General features: G+C 40.3%; 1 protein-coding gene across 1 annotated transcript in view; it reads left to right on the top strand.

Annotated features, from left to right (window-relative positions):
* The first annotated feature begins 346 nt into the window (after positions 1 to 346).
* LOC5575188 (cytochrome P450 4C1) overlaps positions 347 to 17,827 on the top strand; it is an 86,125-nt gene continuing 68,644 nt past the window's right edge. The window contains exon 1 of the mRNA XM_021852746.1: positions 347 to 812. Within this exon, the coding sequence (XP_021708438.1) occupies positions 458 to 812 (355 nt within the window). The 5' untranslated portion in view covers positions 347 to 457. The remainder of the gene's footprint in view (positions 813 to 17,827) is intronic.

Genomic DNA, 17,827 nt, shown 5'->3' with positions numbered 1-17,827 from the left:
ATAGGAAATTCAGGGACAAGTTTGGCGATCACGTTAGTATAAGGATATGAGCTATAAGCTTGAATGACAAAAGTATGTGGAATATTCATCACAGTGAACCGCCACACCGTTACGGAGCGGAGCATTCACGGCAATACACACCGGTAGCATCCGCGGATAAAGGAGACAGCGATACTATCCCTACAAAGTATGCGATCGCGTAGCGGCTAGAACGTTGTCGCAAATGAGTTTCTATCTTATGCGCCGATTCAGCAATGTTTCTTTTTCGGGTGAGTTTATTGATCGCCCGAGTATAAGCATTGTGACGATTTTCTGGTCTGATTGTGAATTGTATTGACGTGTGATCAACTATCAGTCGTGAGGTAATAGTCGGTGACAACGGTATAATTGGTCTGATCAGTTTCGTCCCGGTTAGGATCAGGATCGCTTAACGTCGGTGTCGTTGAAACGTGTCAAGATGTTTGGGCTCACGTTCGCATTGATCGTGGTGTATTTGTTGGCGCTCTATGTGTATGCCAAATTTAAATACAGATTTGCGAACAAAATTCCATCCACAGAACCGATGGTGCCATTCTTTGGAAATGGGTTGGAGTTTGCGCAGAAAAATTGCTACAAGATTTTCGTGAATTTGAAGCGGGTTTTCGAGAACAACAAACACCATCGTCTGTTCAAGTTGTGTTTTGGACCGATTGTGGTTCTATGTCCAACGCATCCCGATTTGATCCAGAAGGTGATGACCGATACGGGTAGCATGGAGAAACCGTACGTGTATGAGTTTTTGCGCGTAGATTTGGGGCTGCTGTCGGCGAAGTGTAAGTTGAAGATTGGTTTGATGAGCTGTGGTGTGATAAAAGCTTTCAGTAATTCTGTGACAAAAATATCGAAATAATGGCCCGGTGTAAGCACTTCAGTAGTGTTGTTTTTCAAGGAAATAAGAGAACAATTATTACGATTTCTACAACTGTATGGTGAGTGAAGTACAAGCAATACGATAAATTTGTTTTGCTTTGTTGGCAACAATTCGATTGGTGACGATTCGAGAAAAAATAAAAGTGAGTGGGTAGAGGTTTAATGCCGGGTGCCTAGAGCTTTTACGAAAAATTGTCTTGTATTAAACATAAGAGGTGGCCCAAGAATTTGAACAGGAACTTTGGGATTTATATGAATCCCTTGTTCTAGAAATCCAATCCTAACAATTTTGAAGTTCCATAGCGGTGTAGAGATTATTGGGTACTTGATGTTATTTTTTTCTGGAATGGCTTTTATCTTTTCAAGTTAACCTTCGTAGTGTCGCGCTATTGTACTTCGTACAACTGTTGTGGTTTATGTGCTATCATTTTGCAACAAAGATATTCATCTACACCAAACCAAAATGTATTCCTCAAGAACCTTCTCAAGAACATTACTTGACAGTTTTTATTTACAGTATGTCCCTTTATAATGCGGTAAAATCAACAAATGTACATGGAAGTCGTATGATAATGAACGCACTATATACGGTTCGAGTAAACCACAGTTTGAAATCGGTAATCTCAAAATCCAGATAATTGGGAAACTTGGGGTCTTCAGTCAAGTTGTTCTGGAGGTGAAGCGCTATCTGATGGTACCTCATTTAATTCGGAATTCGACCGCTAGGTGGCACTAATGGTGGTGTCTTCGACAAAGTTGTTCAGTAGCTCAAGTGCTATCATTATTTGAGCCATGAAATAGGATATTTTGTCACCAGGTGGCGCTAGTGAGTATGAAATTGTTGTTTTGGGAATGCTGCAAGATCTTGAATTTTACGACGCTTGAATTCTGCAAGCGTATTTGTGTCGAAAAATGTCTTATTGAACAACATTGCAGAAGGAAATTTAACTAGAAAGAATTAAAACTGATCTAGATGATATGCACATCAAGAGCAATAAAAGTTTTGGCATGCAAAATCCGTAATCTACACAAATCTGCCTTGTTAAGGATGCTAAAATTTGGTTTTTGCATCACATTCATTATTTGTCTAGTTATCTAGAGTCGTTCGGGTTTGAAATACATTAGATTATGAAATTTGTCATAAAATAAGGCACGATTCTCATGTCACTTCTACGTGCGAAACAAATTTTATTGGTTTAATTGCTCTTGGAGAAATTTCATCACCTCTATAAACGTTTTTTTCCTTTTTTTCTAACATACTAAGCTATGGAATATGGACATGAGATACTTGAAAGAATCGGTTGAACCGTTGTTGAGATATGGCTGATAGAAATTTAAGGTACAACTTATATTTGACCCCGGGGCTCCTTGTGTTAAAAATACTTCTTCTAATATTTTTTATTCCTTTATAAGGTGAATTTTAGCACACTGACATATGATTAGTTGATCACCAGGTTAGGAGCATCGTAAGGGTGCTTTGTAAATAAATTTTCATTGAATAACTTATTTCACAAGTGTCGGATTGTTTCGCGGTCTTCGGCAATATTCTTCATTATAAAAATACCTATCGAGGCCTGTGTTCAGAATTTTTATAGAGGCGACCTCTGACGATTTTTTTTTGCAAAAGTAAGTTTTCCCATAGTAAACCATACAAACTTTGAAAGGCTGGCGCTAAAATATAGTTTCACCGTTCGAGCTGAAATTTTGCACAGTTGTTATAGGACCTAAATGCAATCCAAAAAGTGGACTGGGGCGAGAATCTTAATTTTTCATATACCCGTGTCCCAGGCTAATGGACAGTAGTTCTGTTTGATCTTTCGACCTTGACACTTGCTTTTCCCGGGGCAAGCGACGAGGGCAGGATCAAACATGTCGCGCGTCGGTCTTGTTAGTGAAAAAGTGGCGTGATCGGTGAGTTCGGTTGAAGAAAGTGAAAAAGTGCCGCGATCGGTTAGTTCTGTTTAATCTTTCGACCTTGACACTTGCTTTTGCCGGGGCGAGCGACGAGGGCAGGATCAAACATGTCGCGCGTTGTTCTAGTAAGTGAAAAAGTGGCGTGATCGGTGAGTTCGGTTGGAGTAGCTGAAAAAGTGCCGCGATCGGTTAGTTCTGTTTGATCCTTCGACCTTGACGCTTGCTCATGGGCAGTGCGTCAAAAAAGCCCGAACAGTTTTTTTTTATTCTTTTTGGGTCGCGCGCTTATTTTTTTTCCTGAGTGCTTTTTTTTATAGCCGAGCAAACGAGTGAAGCCGAAAGTGGATTGTGGCTGCTCAGTCAAGGATAACGGATCAATTGGTGAGCTCGTTTCATGCTACTATTTCTAATCTATAAAATATGTATGACTGCACATTCAATCGTTACAATGGTGGGATGTAAATATGATTTTTCAACAAACTATGGATGGTTCGTCACTGTGAATGTCGACACAAACTCTGATTCATGATTTATTTATGTTTAACATTTTTTTTTTCAGAACACCTCTTATATACCTTTATTTTTGTAATTAAAAAAACTTTGAATGGTTCGACACTACAAGTGTAGACTTGCGAAAGGTTCACTTTATTCAACAAACTTTGGATGGTTCGCCACTGTAAGTGTCGGCATAAGAATAAGAGTGTTCTATGATGTCCCAACCAATCGAGTTTTTTGTTTCTTTTCAAATGAGTAAAATATAATAACACATGCTTTCGTCCTGACAGCTGTAGGAATGTTACATTTAGGTATTTGTTCAACAAACTTTGAATGGTTCGTCACCTCAAGTTTCGGCATAATTTTCCTCTACATAGAAATTGTTCATATCAAATGAAAATATTATATTTACGTATAAGCATGTATATATCTCACAAATCATTGTTTATCATGGTCTAATCGCTTATCAAAGTGAATCCTATGACCCAACGATCCTCCCCATTAACAAACATCCCTCCCAGTAACCTTTGTGGAGATGCAGAGGCAAACACGGTCTCCAAAAAGCAAAGGTTACACACTAACATTCCTTCCCCCAATCCCACCTGACTGCAAGGACGTGGCCGGCGCCGTTATTGACCCTGTATAAATAGAGGCACTGAATTATGCACACTGAAGAAGATTATGGCCAATCCCAGCCGAACTTCTAGTTGATTCTTTGTGCATTTTCACTGACTTCGGTCAATCACGGAATAGCAACCATTGATATGTGTAGTCAGTCTAAGCTAAGCTAAGCTAACCGTGTCCCAGGCTAATGGACATCCCATGAAAAAGAGGTAAGAAAGGATGGCCAGAGGGACCAACCTTTGAGCTCTACCGATGAGTCTCACCATTGTGGGTTTTTGACAATAAAAATGATTTTCCAAACATACCGTTCAGAGCAGTTTACTTCTAGCTTTTGCACGCTTTGGAAGGCGGCTAGCAGAAGGCTAGGACGGATCTGTTACAAATGAACTTTCAATCAAACTTAGACGTTAGACGATGGACAACACCACTTATTAAAAGCGGGACGTTCGCCTTTGCTGGTCCGACGACTTACTTACTTACTTACTTATTTGGCTTTACATCAATTATCTTGATAAAGCCTCGCCAACAATAATTCGCCAATTCACTCGGTTCATGGCTGCTTCTCTCCATCCTCGACTGTGACCCACGCTCTCCAGGTCCTGGTGCACCTGGTCAATCCACCTACCTCGCTGCGCCCCACGCCTTCTTGTTCCGACCGGATTCGTAGCGAATACCATCTTTACAGGGTTGTTGTCCGGCATTCTTGCAACATACCCTGCCCAGCGTATCCTTCCAGCTATAGCTACCTTCACGATACTGGGTTCGCCGTAGAGTTGAGCGAGCTCGTGGTACATCCTTCGCCGCCACACGCCGTTCTCCTGCACGCCGCCGAAGATCGTCCTTAGCACTCGGCGTTCGAAAACCCCAAGAGCTTGCAAGTCCTCCTCGAGCATAGTCCACGCCTCATGCCCATAGAGGACTATCGGTCTTATGAGAGTTTTGTACATCGTACATTTGGTGCGAGGGTGAATCTTTCTTGACCGCAGTTTCTTCTGGAGCCCATAGTAGGCACGACTTCCGCTGATGATGCGCCTTCGGATTTCCCGACTAACATTGTTGTCAGTCGTCAACAAGGATCCGAGGTAGACGAACTCGTCCACCACCTCGAAGGTATCCCCGTCTATCGTAACACTGCTTCCTAGGCGGGTCCTGTCGCGCTCAGTTCCGCCAACCAGCATGTACTTTGTTTTCGACGCATTCGCCATTAGCCCGACTCTTGTTGCTTCGCGTTTTAGGCGGGTGAACAAATCTGCCACCGTTTCAAATTTTCTCCCAATAATATCTATGTCGTCCACGAGGCAAACAAATTGTCCGGATCTCGTGAAAATCGTGCCTCGACTGTTAAGTCCGGCTCTCCGCATAACACCTTCAAGCGCAATATTGAACAACAGGCACGAAAGTCCGTCGCCCTGTCGTAGTCCCCGCCGAGACTCGAACAAACTGGAGTGTTCGCCCGAGATTTTCACGCAGTTTTGCACACCGTCCATCGTTGCTCTGATCAATCTTGTGAGCTTCCCGGGAAAGCTGTTCTCGTCCATGATTTCCCATAGCTCTACGCGGTCGATACTATCGTATGCCGCCTTGAAATCGATGAACAAATGGTGCGTAGGGACCTGGTACTCACGAGTTCCCACGAACTCGTTTGCTATAGGTGATAGACGACGGAAGAGAATCTGGGATAGCACTTTATAGGTGGCGTTTAGGATGGTGATTGCACGATAATTTTCACACTCCAGTTTGTCGCCCTTTTTGTTGATAGGGCATATAACGCATTGCTTCCATTCCTCCGGTAGTTGTTCCGTTTCCCAGATTCTGACTATCAGTCGATGAAGACAAGCGGCCAACCTGTCCGGGCCCATCTTGATGAGTTCGGCTCCGATACCATCCTTGCCAGCGGCCTTGTTGTTCTTGAGCTGTTGAATGGCATCCTTCACCTCCCCCATCGTGGGAGCTGGTTGGTTTCCGCTGTCCGCTATGCTGACGTAGCCATCGCCTTCGTTGTCGTGACCTTCTGTGCCTGTGTTCTCTGCGCCATTCAGGTGTTCATCGAAGTGATGCTTCCACCTTTCGATCCCCTCGCGTCCGTTCGTCAAGATGCTCCCATCCTTATTCCAGCACATCTCAGCTCGCGGCACGAAGCCTTTGCGGGATATGTTGAGCTTCTGATAGAACTTCCGCGTTTCTTGAGAACGGTACAGCAACTCCATCTCTTGGCATTCCACCTCTTCCAGGCGGCGCTTTTTTCCCGGAATAGGCGGGTTTGCTGTTTCCGCTTCAGTCTGTATCGTTCCACGTTTTGCCGCGTGCCATGCTGCAGCATTGCAGCCCGCGCTGCATTCTTCTCCTCTAAAACCTCCTGGCACTCCTCGTCGAACCAATTGTTTCCTGAGCTCCGTTCCACTGCTTTCGTCAGCGTCGTTAATGGCTGCTTTGACTGTCCTCCAGCAGCCCTCAAAAGGGGCCCTATCGAACTCGCCCTCATCCGGCAACGCTGCCTCAAGATACTGCGCGTACGCATTGGCAACATCCGGTTGTTTCAGCCGCTCGAGATTGTACCGGGGCGGGCGTCAATACCGTACATCATTAATGACGGATAGTTTTGGGCGCAGTTTCACCATCACCAGGTAGTGATTAGCGCCACGATAGGTTCTGACGTCAGTTATGTCGGAGAAGTGCCGTCCATCGATCAAAACGTGATCGATTTGCGTTTCTGTCTGCTGAGGTGATCTCCAGGTGTACCGATACGGGAGACGGCAAAATCTATCAGTCGTAGGCCGTTCTCGTTCGTCAGCCGGTGGGCGCTGAACTTTCCAATCGTCGGTCTGAACTCCTCCTCCTGGCCAACCTGAGCGTTCAAATCTCCTATGATGATCTTGACGTCGTGGCTTGGGCAGCGGTCGTACTCGCGTTCGAGCTGCGCGTAAAATGCGTCCTTGTCATCATCAGTGCTTCCGGAGTGTGGGCTATGCACGTTGATTATGCTGAAGTTAAAGAATCGGCCTTTGATTCTTAACTTGCACATTCGTTCCTTGATCGGCCACCACCCGATCACGCGCTTTTGCATATCACCCATCACTATGAAAGCTGTTCCCAGCTCGCGTGTGTTGCCGCAGCTCTGGTAGATGGTATGATTACCTCTAAACGTTCGCACCAATGCTCCTGTCCAGCACACCTCCTGCAGCGCTACGATGTCGAAACCGCTGTCAGTACATCGGAGAGTATGCGAGTACTTCCATTGAAGTTGAGGGATTTGCAGTTCCACGTACCGAGTTTCCAATCGCTAGTCCTTTTTCGTCCCTGTGGTCTTTGCCGATTGTTCCGGTCCGTATTCTCTCGTTAACGTTCCTGTGCTGATGTGTTTTTACGGTTGGCTTGCAGGGCCTGACACCAACCCACTAGATTTCCGGAGAACCATTCCCCCTAAATGTTCGGAGGGCCATAGTGCGCAGTTTAGCTTAACCCATATCCGCCCAGCGTCCTAAAAATAGGACAGAAGCCCCGAACGCCCAGCGTCCTATAAATAGGACAGTACTTGTAGTGTAAATATCTTGAAAATAAAAAGGTTTAGGAAAAAACTGTCTTCTGCAAAGTTGATCACAGGATTGCTGACTTCCAATTGGTAACTATTTTATTTCAGAATTAACTCACCAGGTGGTGCACAGACGCCGACAAATGTCGCATTTATAAGCAACATATGAAACAACTTTCCAGCGTACAAATATTTGCTTCGTTTATATCTCAGTCCAGCTATGAGATACAAAATTGGTGTCTTCGACAAAGTTGAACAACTAAATAATACCTATTCGCGTAGAACCTTATAAATTCGGAAAACACTCCCAAGATGGCGCTAGTGAGCCAAAACTTTATTTGCTTATATCTTAGCCCAGTTATGAGATACAAAAATGGTGTCTTCGACAAAGTTGAACAACTAAATAATACCTATTCGCATAGAACCTTATAAATTCGGAAAACACTCCCAAGATGGCGCTAGTGAGCAGAGATTTTATTTGCTTATATCTTAGTATAGTTATGAGCTACAAAATTGGTGTCTTCGATAAAGTTGATCAACTAAATGAGAACTATTCGCCTAAGACCTTATTTGTTCGGCAAACACTCAAAAGATGGCGCTAATGGTAGAACATTTTGATTGTTTATATCTCAGTTCAGTGATGATATACAACGTTGGTGTCTTCGACAAATGTATTTAACTGAATGAGATCTAGTCACCCGAAAACTTATTAGTTGGGAAAACACTCATTAGATGGCGCTTGTGAGCAGAGATTTTATTTGCTTGTATCTCAGTCCAGTTATTAGATACAAAACTGATGTCTTCGACAAAGTTGATCAATTAAATGAGACATATTCGCCTAAAACCTTTTTAGTTCGTAATACACTCAAAAGATGACGCTAGCGATCGAACATTTTGATTGTTTATATATCAGTTCAGTGATGAGATACAACATTGGTGCCTTCGACAAATGTGTTCAACAGAAAGAGATCTTTTCGCCCGAAAACTTATTAGTTCGGAAAACATTCACTAGATTGCGCTAGTTGGCAAATATTGTATTTGCTTGCATCTAAGTTCTGTTATGAGATACAAAATTGTTGTCTTCGACAATGTTGAACAACTAAATTATACTTAGTCACATAAAACCTTATAACACTCACAAGATGGCGCTAGTGGGCAAAGATTGTATTTGCTAATAACTCAGTCAAGTGATTAGATACAAAGTTTGTGTCATGGACAATGTTGAACAACTAAATGAATCCTATTCGTCTAAAACCATATAAGTTCGGAAAACACAAGGGGGCGCTAGTGGTCAAATATTTTATTTTGTTTATATCAGTCCAGCGATGAGACTGAAAAAAATCGAACTCTCGAAATTGGTATCTTCGACAAAAGTGTTCAACTAAATAGGATCTTTTCGCCCAGAAACATAGTAGTTTGGAAAATTCTCCCAAGGTGGCGATAGTAGACAAACATATTATTTGCTTTTATCTCAATCTAGTTATAGGGGATTTTTTTTTATTATCGGACAATTTGGGCCGGAGGTTCTCCGATTTGCATGAAATTTTCACCAGAGGTAGAGCTCGTGGATACATGATCGAAAGTGAAATTCAAATAAATTATAGTGGCCTATTTTCCCGGAAAACTCTAGATGAATTTTCACGATTTCTCTATACACCTCAAACTTTGAAAATTCATATCTCCTGAACTATGCATCGTAGAACAAAAGTTTTTTAGTGAAATCGAAAGGAAATTTTCTCAGCAATCTATTGAAAATATAAAAAGAAAAACATTTCTCGGAAAATTTTTCACCATGGAGAAAATTGTCAGAAAAAATGCGAAAAAACTATCGTCTGTATCATGAAAAATTTTCAAAAAAATATGTTTTGTTTCATCAATCCATACTCTAACTTTCGTCCATAGACGCCAAAGTGGTATCTTTTACCGTTTAGGCGACAGAACTGAAAAACCGATGACCACCCGAACGCTTCCCATAGAAAAATGTGTTCTATTGTGGGCCTCATAACCGTGCGCTAACGGCGGCAGTAATTTACACGACACATCGACATTGGTAAACATTGGCTTTGCAAGCCGCTGTTGAACCCAATTCAACTCGATCACGCTCACGAATACCACTATCAGGAAGAGCTAACACCAATCTTTCTGATAGTGGGGTTAGTTTGCGTGGGCGGGCTAAAAAGGGCTCAACAGCAACGTTTCTGAAAAAGGCTCAAGACCTCTTGGGCCCTTTTCAAATGTTTGTCCTTTGTCCGAATTTTGGTATTACATTCGTCGACTGATCAGATGCCATTTTTTGTTTCGCTTAGTGCTCGCCGAAGAAGCAGAATGGGAACGGGAAATTGAAACGTTCGGCTTGGTTAAAAAAACGGCTTTCTCGCTCCCGACTGTGCGTGGAAGCGAGTGAGGGAAACACAATAACTGAGTGAGTGTTTCCCATGCTTGACCCTCAGTATCATATAGTTGCCAAGCAAAAAGGATATTTATGCATACATAAAGTGCTATTTGTAATGTTCTTGCTTTTTTCCAAATTTTGTTCAATTTATCAAATATTTAGATAATTAACTAAAAGCGCACGAATAAATTTTCAGTTTTGTTTTCTATACAAAGTGAAATATTTGATATAAATTCTGATTGTTCCTTGGAAGAATATAGTATAGTATTTGCATGTATATAATATCAATCAACTGTATAACAGTCAGGGACGCTATCTATTGTTCCATTGATGGCTGCTGTGGAATATTCCACTACCAGTCAGCTTGCAGCCTCTACAGTTGGCGCCAACCCATCAGCGCGCCAAACTGTATTGAGAAGCGTACGCGCGTAATGAATAATTATTGTATGTGTTGTCTGGCCGTATCGTGCGCCTATATAAGGCACACCCATTGAATTTGTAAGAATGTAGTTTCTTTCGTTTCTCCACCGAGTAGGCATGCTGCCTCTCAGTGGTAATAAATCTGTTAAAGTGAAGTCGTTCGCTTGATTTGCCGTCCGTTGTATCGTAAAAGACACAACGTAGGAAAGACGTCCTGGCCGAAACAACATATTAACAATATATTCATAAGATTTCAAAGAAAGTGGATCTTGAGATTTGATCCTTCAAACGTTACCATAATGATTGATTGTAACAAGAACTTCTCGTGTGGCTTTCATAGAGGCTGTTAGCTTTAATACTAAATAACGTTGCTGATGAAGGGCACACAAAACACCCAACTGACCAAAGGAGAGTGGTCCGATTGACGAAAAGCTTCTTCTGACTGGAAAGGAAAGGATGGTTTACTGTGTTACACTTAAAATACGTGTAAATTACTGCCGCCGTTAGCGCAAGGTTATGAGGCCCACAATAGAACACATTTTTCTATGGGAAGCGTGCGGGTGGTCATCGGTTTTTCAGTTCTGTCGCCTAAACGGTAAAAGATACCACTTTGGCGTCTATGGACGAAAGTTAGAGTATGAATTGATGAAACAAAACATATTTTTTTGAAAATTTTTCATGAAACAGACGATAGTTTTTTCGCATTTTTTCCGACAATTTTCTCCATGGTAAAAAATTTTCTGAAAAATGTTTTTCTTTTCATATTTTTAATAGATTGCTGAGAAAATTTCCTTTCGATTTCACTAAAAAACTTTTGTTCTACGATGCATAGTTCAGGAGATATGAATTTTCAAAGTTTGAGGTATATAGAGAAATCGTGAAAATTCATCTAGAGTTTTCCGAGAAAATAGGCCACTATAAATTTTTTGAATTTCACTTTTGGTCATGTATCCACGAGCTCTACCTCTGGTGAAAATTTCATGCAAATCGGAGAACCTCCGGCCCAAACCTGTCCGATAATTTAAAAAAAATGCCCTATACGAAGTTAGTGTTTTTGACAAAGTTGAACTGAATGAGACCTATTCGCCTGGAAACTTATTACTTCGGAAATCACCTAAATGGCACTACTGGGCACACATTTTATTCGCTTATATATCAGTCCGCTGATTAAATCCAAAGAAAGCTATTCGCCTAAAACCTTCTTAGTTCGGAAGTCATTCTCATAATTGAAGTCCAGTGATGGAAAATTTGGTATCTTCGAAAACGATGATCAACTAAAGGAGATATTTTCGCAAAAAAAAACATATTAACTGGGAATTGCTGTTATGTGCGAATCATCAAGGAAACAACCAATAAGAAATTGGTCTGCCTAGATCAAATCAATGGATACTTACTATCGATTCGAGCAACAATCGCTTATTTCGGATGCAATGCTCCTTACATTTTTAGATAAACCTTGACACCATTTAGATCTTTTGATCTTTTTAAGGGAGTGAAGAACGAAAAAACCGACAAATTGACTTATCCATCCATGAACTGAACTCCAAGGGTGAAGGGCGGCTGTCAAATGAGAGTAAAATTGAATAGCCGCCAACCTAAGTCAAAATATTTGATGTAAGATTTTATTTTGTTTTTGGTATAAATGGTTTAAGTGTGCATAATTGTACATGTACATGTATGGAAATGTATGTATGTCTGTATCTTACTTACGTGGTAGAGCAGAAAATTGAATTGAAGTCACTAAATGATTTAGTTCTGGCATGCACCTTTCGCCTCTGAATTTTTTATTCTTTATGTTGCAATTTCTTTATCAGGGTGCGTTCATAAATTACGTCACGCAAAGTTTTGCCATATTCATCTACCTCAATTTTCCTCTTTTTTACACTTTTGGTATGGATTCCAATTTTTATATGGGTAGTCACGTTTCATTGTAACCCCCTCCTTCCTCTTCTGTACGTGACGTAATTTATGAATTACCCCCCACCTGCAGTTTTTTTCCAACTTGTTTACATTGTAATGGATCGAACTGCATGAAAATATATTTGATTAATCTCGAAAATAAACTTATAGAATAACTAGATATGGACGACACACTTTCAAGAATTTTTTTTGGATCCTAACCATAGACTTGAAAATTTTTGGTGAAATAAGGTTTAATTTATGGGAATACGACTATGAATAAAAAAAACGGAGCTGAATTTCAATTGTGAGATACCTTGGGCGTTAACGGGTTAAAGTCCTTCTCTGGTACTCGGACGATGATCAGCCGCCCCTTACATGGGGAACAGACGCTGTTTTGAGCCGCTCCTAACATGAAGTACAGACGCTCCAGGTTTGCAAAAGCAAAAGCAAACCCCCCCGGACATTGTCCCGTAGATGGGCTACATCGCGCCCAAAACCGGTCGACAGAAAGGTAATTTTTAAAACTTTTTAACGATAGTAAGAACTATAAGTGTTATGTCTTGTCTCGCGTCGCGTTTCGTGAAAGCCCCCCTTCCCTGTCAGCATACGACCAAAGTTCCCACCGGGGGTTGGTTACCCGATCTTCCCCAAGGTTACTCGTACCCCGGCCAGTACCACGAGGAGGTAGGGATAGGAGTTGCTGGTCCGACGACTTCTGCAAGCCGAAACGGAAGAGGAGGGATCGTTGGTGTGGTTGCAATGATGATTTTTGTTGTTGGTTGTTGGATGGGCTTTACCCCCGAATTCGGAATCTTTCAGGGAGCCCACAGATCGTGTAGGCGTGATGATTCTTGCAGGTTGGTTGACCTAATGGCGCGGTTGTGCATGGAGTGAGACGAATCTGGCTTCCTTAAGAAAGCAAATTAGTGCCACCAATGAAGCGGGATCGTTTGCAGGGAATCACGAATGCTTCCGGGAATGTTATTAGTACTTCTGTGATGTTCGTACAGAGGGCAGTGACAGATTACATGTTCCGCTGAGTTGTGTACACCGCATTGATCACATTCTTGACGGAAACATCTAAGTTGTAGGCAAAACGTGTATGTCCGTTCCTAAGGCGTGAAATAATTTGCTGGTCGTGGAGCGAGGAGAGCTCTTCCCAGCTAGAGGTATCTCCCTTTATCTTTCGAAGCTGTGCCGAAGTATTTTGATGCCACTCTTGAGCACGTCTGAGGGGAGATCGGAGAGGGTAGAGCGAGACATTTGGTGTCCAGTACCAGCCAGTACCATGCCCAGGACTCATGTAAAGGTGACTGTCCCAGGAGTATGGGAACGTATACCCTGTATCGACGGGTGGGACGGCCACTGCGACTGTAAGGCTGATAGAACGCTGTTGAAAATCGATGAGAGGATCTCGAGACCGTAAAATAGCCTGCTATCTACTATAGCTTGTGGTACCCTGAAGCGCGTAGAGCGATTATTAGACCTATGTGGCTTGGATATCGTTTTAATGATATTCAGACGAGAACGGCAGTTTGTCTTCACAGCATTGAAATGCTCCTTGAATTGCCGGTTGAGGGATTCCACGGAGGCATGCAAGTCAATTCTGATTGACCATTTCAAAAATATCTGAAACTTTGCACAGTTTTTCAGTTCCATCTAAATCGATTAGCTATCTACCATAAAAATTTGGTGATGGTAAGCCAATAAACAAAAAAGTTATGACATTTCAAATATTTCACAAATTTGACACTTAGTGAAATTTTTTTTTTTTCATTGTTAATTTTTTTTAGGACCGCAGTTTGTTGCTGATTTTTTTGTTAAGGGTACCACATGAGGTTAACAAGTTGTTTTCATGATATTTTATTTAATTATTCATAACTATTATAGCATCTATTAGAAAGTTAGACGCGATCCAGTGTTGTGATCTAAAGTCTTGATAGTGTCATATTTTTTATTGTACGTAACTGAAGAAAAATTCTCTCAATAGTGTTGAAACCTTTTGATAAAAGAAACCTATAAGAAATCTAATATTGAAGACAAAAGCTACAAAAAAAGTTTTCTATACAGGTATACGACTAGTTTACCTGCAAAAAGTTTACCTCGTAGAGAACAAGGCGGGTCTATACCCAGGTGATCTAGTATACGTAAAGCAGGTCGGTTTTCTCGGCGCTGGTTTTCTCCACAAAGTTAAAATCTGATTACACCTGGGTATAGACCCGCCTTGGTAGAGAATAGACTTTGTTAATCATATTTGGGAGAAAGCGAGTAACTTCAACAACATCAAAAACATGATAGGTACATACCATGAACATACTCACGAAAAAGCTAAAAATATACTACCACTATGGTTATAAAAGATTTAATTGTAAAATTTTTCTTCAGTCAAGCAAACGACACCAAACTAGTCAGTAAAAACTTAAAAGTGATTTTGTTTATTAAAATCTAACGAGCAACATGAGTAGTCGCTTTCTCAACTGTTGCAGGCCGTTTGCAGAAAAAAAGTGTTCGAAAGAGCTACGAAATCTCACCGAAAGCACCATAGATAAACTGAAAGCGGCTGGTTATGCTCCAATGTCTACATTGAATACAAATTTACGCATTTGTACGTCCTGCCGTTTAAACGTTGACAAACGGGCAATCTGTACATCATCGGTGGATCAGGTTGCAGGAAGTTCGAAAACAACAACAACTGAGGAATTACTAGATGCACCGACAACAACTGAGGAGTTACCAGATGTACCAAGTGCAGATAGTCTTGCCACGGTACCATCAGCGACATCTGTTTCAACAAATCAATCAGAAGAATGATCGCTTCAACGAAGGGATAGCTGGAATAAAAGTGACTCCGATTAAATGGACGAAGATGGGTTACGTCAATTATCCCGGGAAAAAATACCGTGAAATCAACGAAGCTGTACGAAGAAACCTCTTCAAATTAGGACCTGAGGATGTGGAAAATACAGACTACGATGAGGTAAATATGAATATGAAGGAAAGGTTCTCGAATCTAGCCACGACAAGGAAAGAAAAATTATTGATTTTGTCGATGCTGCCGAGCTCGTGGTCTATTCAAGACGCCATTGATGAGTTCAAAACCAATAGAAATACAGCAAAAGAGGCAAAACAATTCAAAAATAACTGTCTTGCAACCAAAAATGCTAGGTCGAGTACTTCATTAACAGATGAGACATAAGAAAAAATAATTCAATATTTTGAAGACGATGAAGTAAGTAGAGCTATGCCTGGCCAAAAAGATTATGTATTTGTAAAAAAGATGGAAAGCGTAAAGCAATCCAAAAACGATTAATGATGACTACTTTGAAAGAAGCGTATACACGCTTCAAGGAAATTATCGAAAATATTAAGGTAGGTTTTTCCTCATTTGCAAGCCTTCGTCCAAGGCAATGCAAGCTTCTATCCAATTCAGGAACACATAATGTTTGTGTGTGCACAACACACGAAAATATTAACCTAATCTTACATAGTTTGAAAAGAATCAATTTATCAAAGGATATTAAAATGTTAACTGGTAGTCTTTTGTGTGAAAATACAACATCAAATTGCTATCTACGATCTTGTTCGGATTGTCCAAGAATCTGGATCATCATTGGAAAATACTTTATTCGCTGAGTTTGAAGAAAATTATATTGATCAGTTATCATTTGAGCAATGGGTGACCACGGATAGGTGTGACCTAGAAACTATTGTAAAACCTGTAGATGAGTTTGTGTCATTTTTTTGCTTGAAATTAGAAAGTTTAATTCCTCACGACTTTATTAAAACAGAGCAATCCCGCTTTTTAAAAAATACGAAAAATACATTACAAGATGGTGAATTTTTAGTCATTTGTGATTTTTCTGAAAACAATAGCTTTGTATTGCAAGATGAAGTGCAGTCCCATCACTGGAACGTACAACAAGCTACAATTCATCCATTCGTTATTTATTTCAATGGAAGTACGCAAATTGAACATTTTAGTTTTATTGTAATTTCCGAAGATTTAAGACACGACTCAGTATCTGTAAATTTGTTCATTGCCAAAATGATTAACTTTTTACGCGTTGATAAGGATAAAGAAATCAGAAAGATATATTTCATGTCTGATGGAGCAGCATCGCAGTACAAAAACCGTAAGAATTTTTCGAGCCTATGTCAATTTAAATCAAAGTACGGAATTGATACAGAATGGCATTTCTTTGCTACGTCACATGGCAAAGGTCCTTGTGATGCTATTGGAGGAACCATAAAGCGCATGGCCACAAGAGCAAGTTTATCCAAAGAACGTGAGCATCCAATTAAAATTGCAAAAGAACTATTTGATTGGGCGAATCGCAGAAAAGAAGAAGATTTAACAAAATTATCATTTTATTTTACTACTACTGAAGAGTACGAATTAACGGCATCAGAGCTCAGCGAGCAATATAATAACGCGAAAACGATCCAAGGAACCCAAAAATTTCACTGTTTCATTCCATTGTCAGAAAATAAAATTAAAGCAAAACTATACTCGAACTGTACTGATAATGATGCAAAAGTGTTCGATATTGTAAAAAAAATTGAATAGCAATAAATAAATAAATAAGTATTAATAAAATGTTTTCATGATCTCATAACGCATACCCAAATCCAAAACTTTTAAAGTTTATATATAACATTTAGAAACTCATCGATCATACTCTAAAAAAAAATATCCTGGTAAAAAAAAATTTATTTTCGTGTAATCTGTTAATTCATTTTAATTTATACATATATACATATACATATAATTTTTATACATATACATAATATTTATACATATCATATACATAATACTAATGAATACATGAAAACGACTTGTTTAATTCACGCAAGGCCCTTAACAATAAAATAAGCAACAAACTGCGGTTCCCGTAATAATTTACACCGAAAAAAAAATTTTTTTTCTACCAAATGTGAAAATTGTGACATGTTTGAAATGTCATAACTTTTTATGGTAGATAGCTAATATAATGGACCGTTTTCCCTCAAAAAATTACGTTGGTATTCCGATAGGGTTTTGAGATATTTGAGTTTTTGTGTCAAAAATTACTGTGTGTATTTTTACTGTGTGTATTTTTTTTGGAATCTTTATTTAGTTGTCTAACTTTGTTTCTTTAGTTGTCTAACAATCGAACGAACCGTTTTTGCTGTGCAGCTTTTTGAATATTTTTGAACCATTTTCACATACACCCTTTTGAAAAGTTAGTCGTGACTCAACTTGGAGATTTGATATCGGAAAATGACGATTTACATGGAACTGGAAAACTGTGCAAAGTTTCAGCTCAATAGAAAAAAATGAATTAAAAAATTTACCAAATTTTGGTGCTGTTGCTTGGAATCACTCGGTTACGGTAAATCAGTATTCCTTACGTCCGCACAGTCATCCTGTTTGAAATGGGTTCCCGTCAACTTTGATTCCTGGACTTTCTAGTTTGTGTCGAGTCATAAACGTGACCGCGGACGCTTCAAGCTTCCAAGAGGGAAAAGAGCGATTCCTCTGAACATGACAGGGGACGGACCTGGTGTAGTGGTTAGAACACTCGCCTCTCACGCCGAGGACCTGGGATCGAATCCCATCCCCGACATAGTCACTTATGACGTAAAAAGTTATAGTGACGACT

Source organism: Aedes aegypti, chromosome 3 (assembly GCF_002204515.2).
Source record: "Aedes aegypti strain LVP_AGWG chromosome 3, AaegL5.0 Primary Assembly, whole genome shotgun sequence".
NCBI classification, from domain to species: domain Eukaryota; kingdom Metazoa; phylum Arthropoda; class Insecta; order Diptera; family Culicidae; genus Aedes; species Aedes aegypti.
The sequence above is the reverse complement of the archived record's forward strand: the minus strand, read 5'-3'. Positions and strand labels throughout refer to the sequence as shown.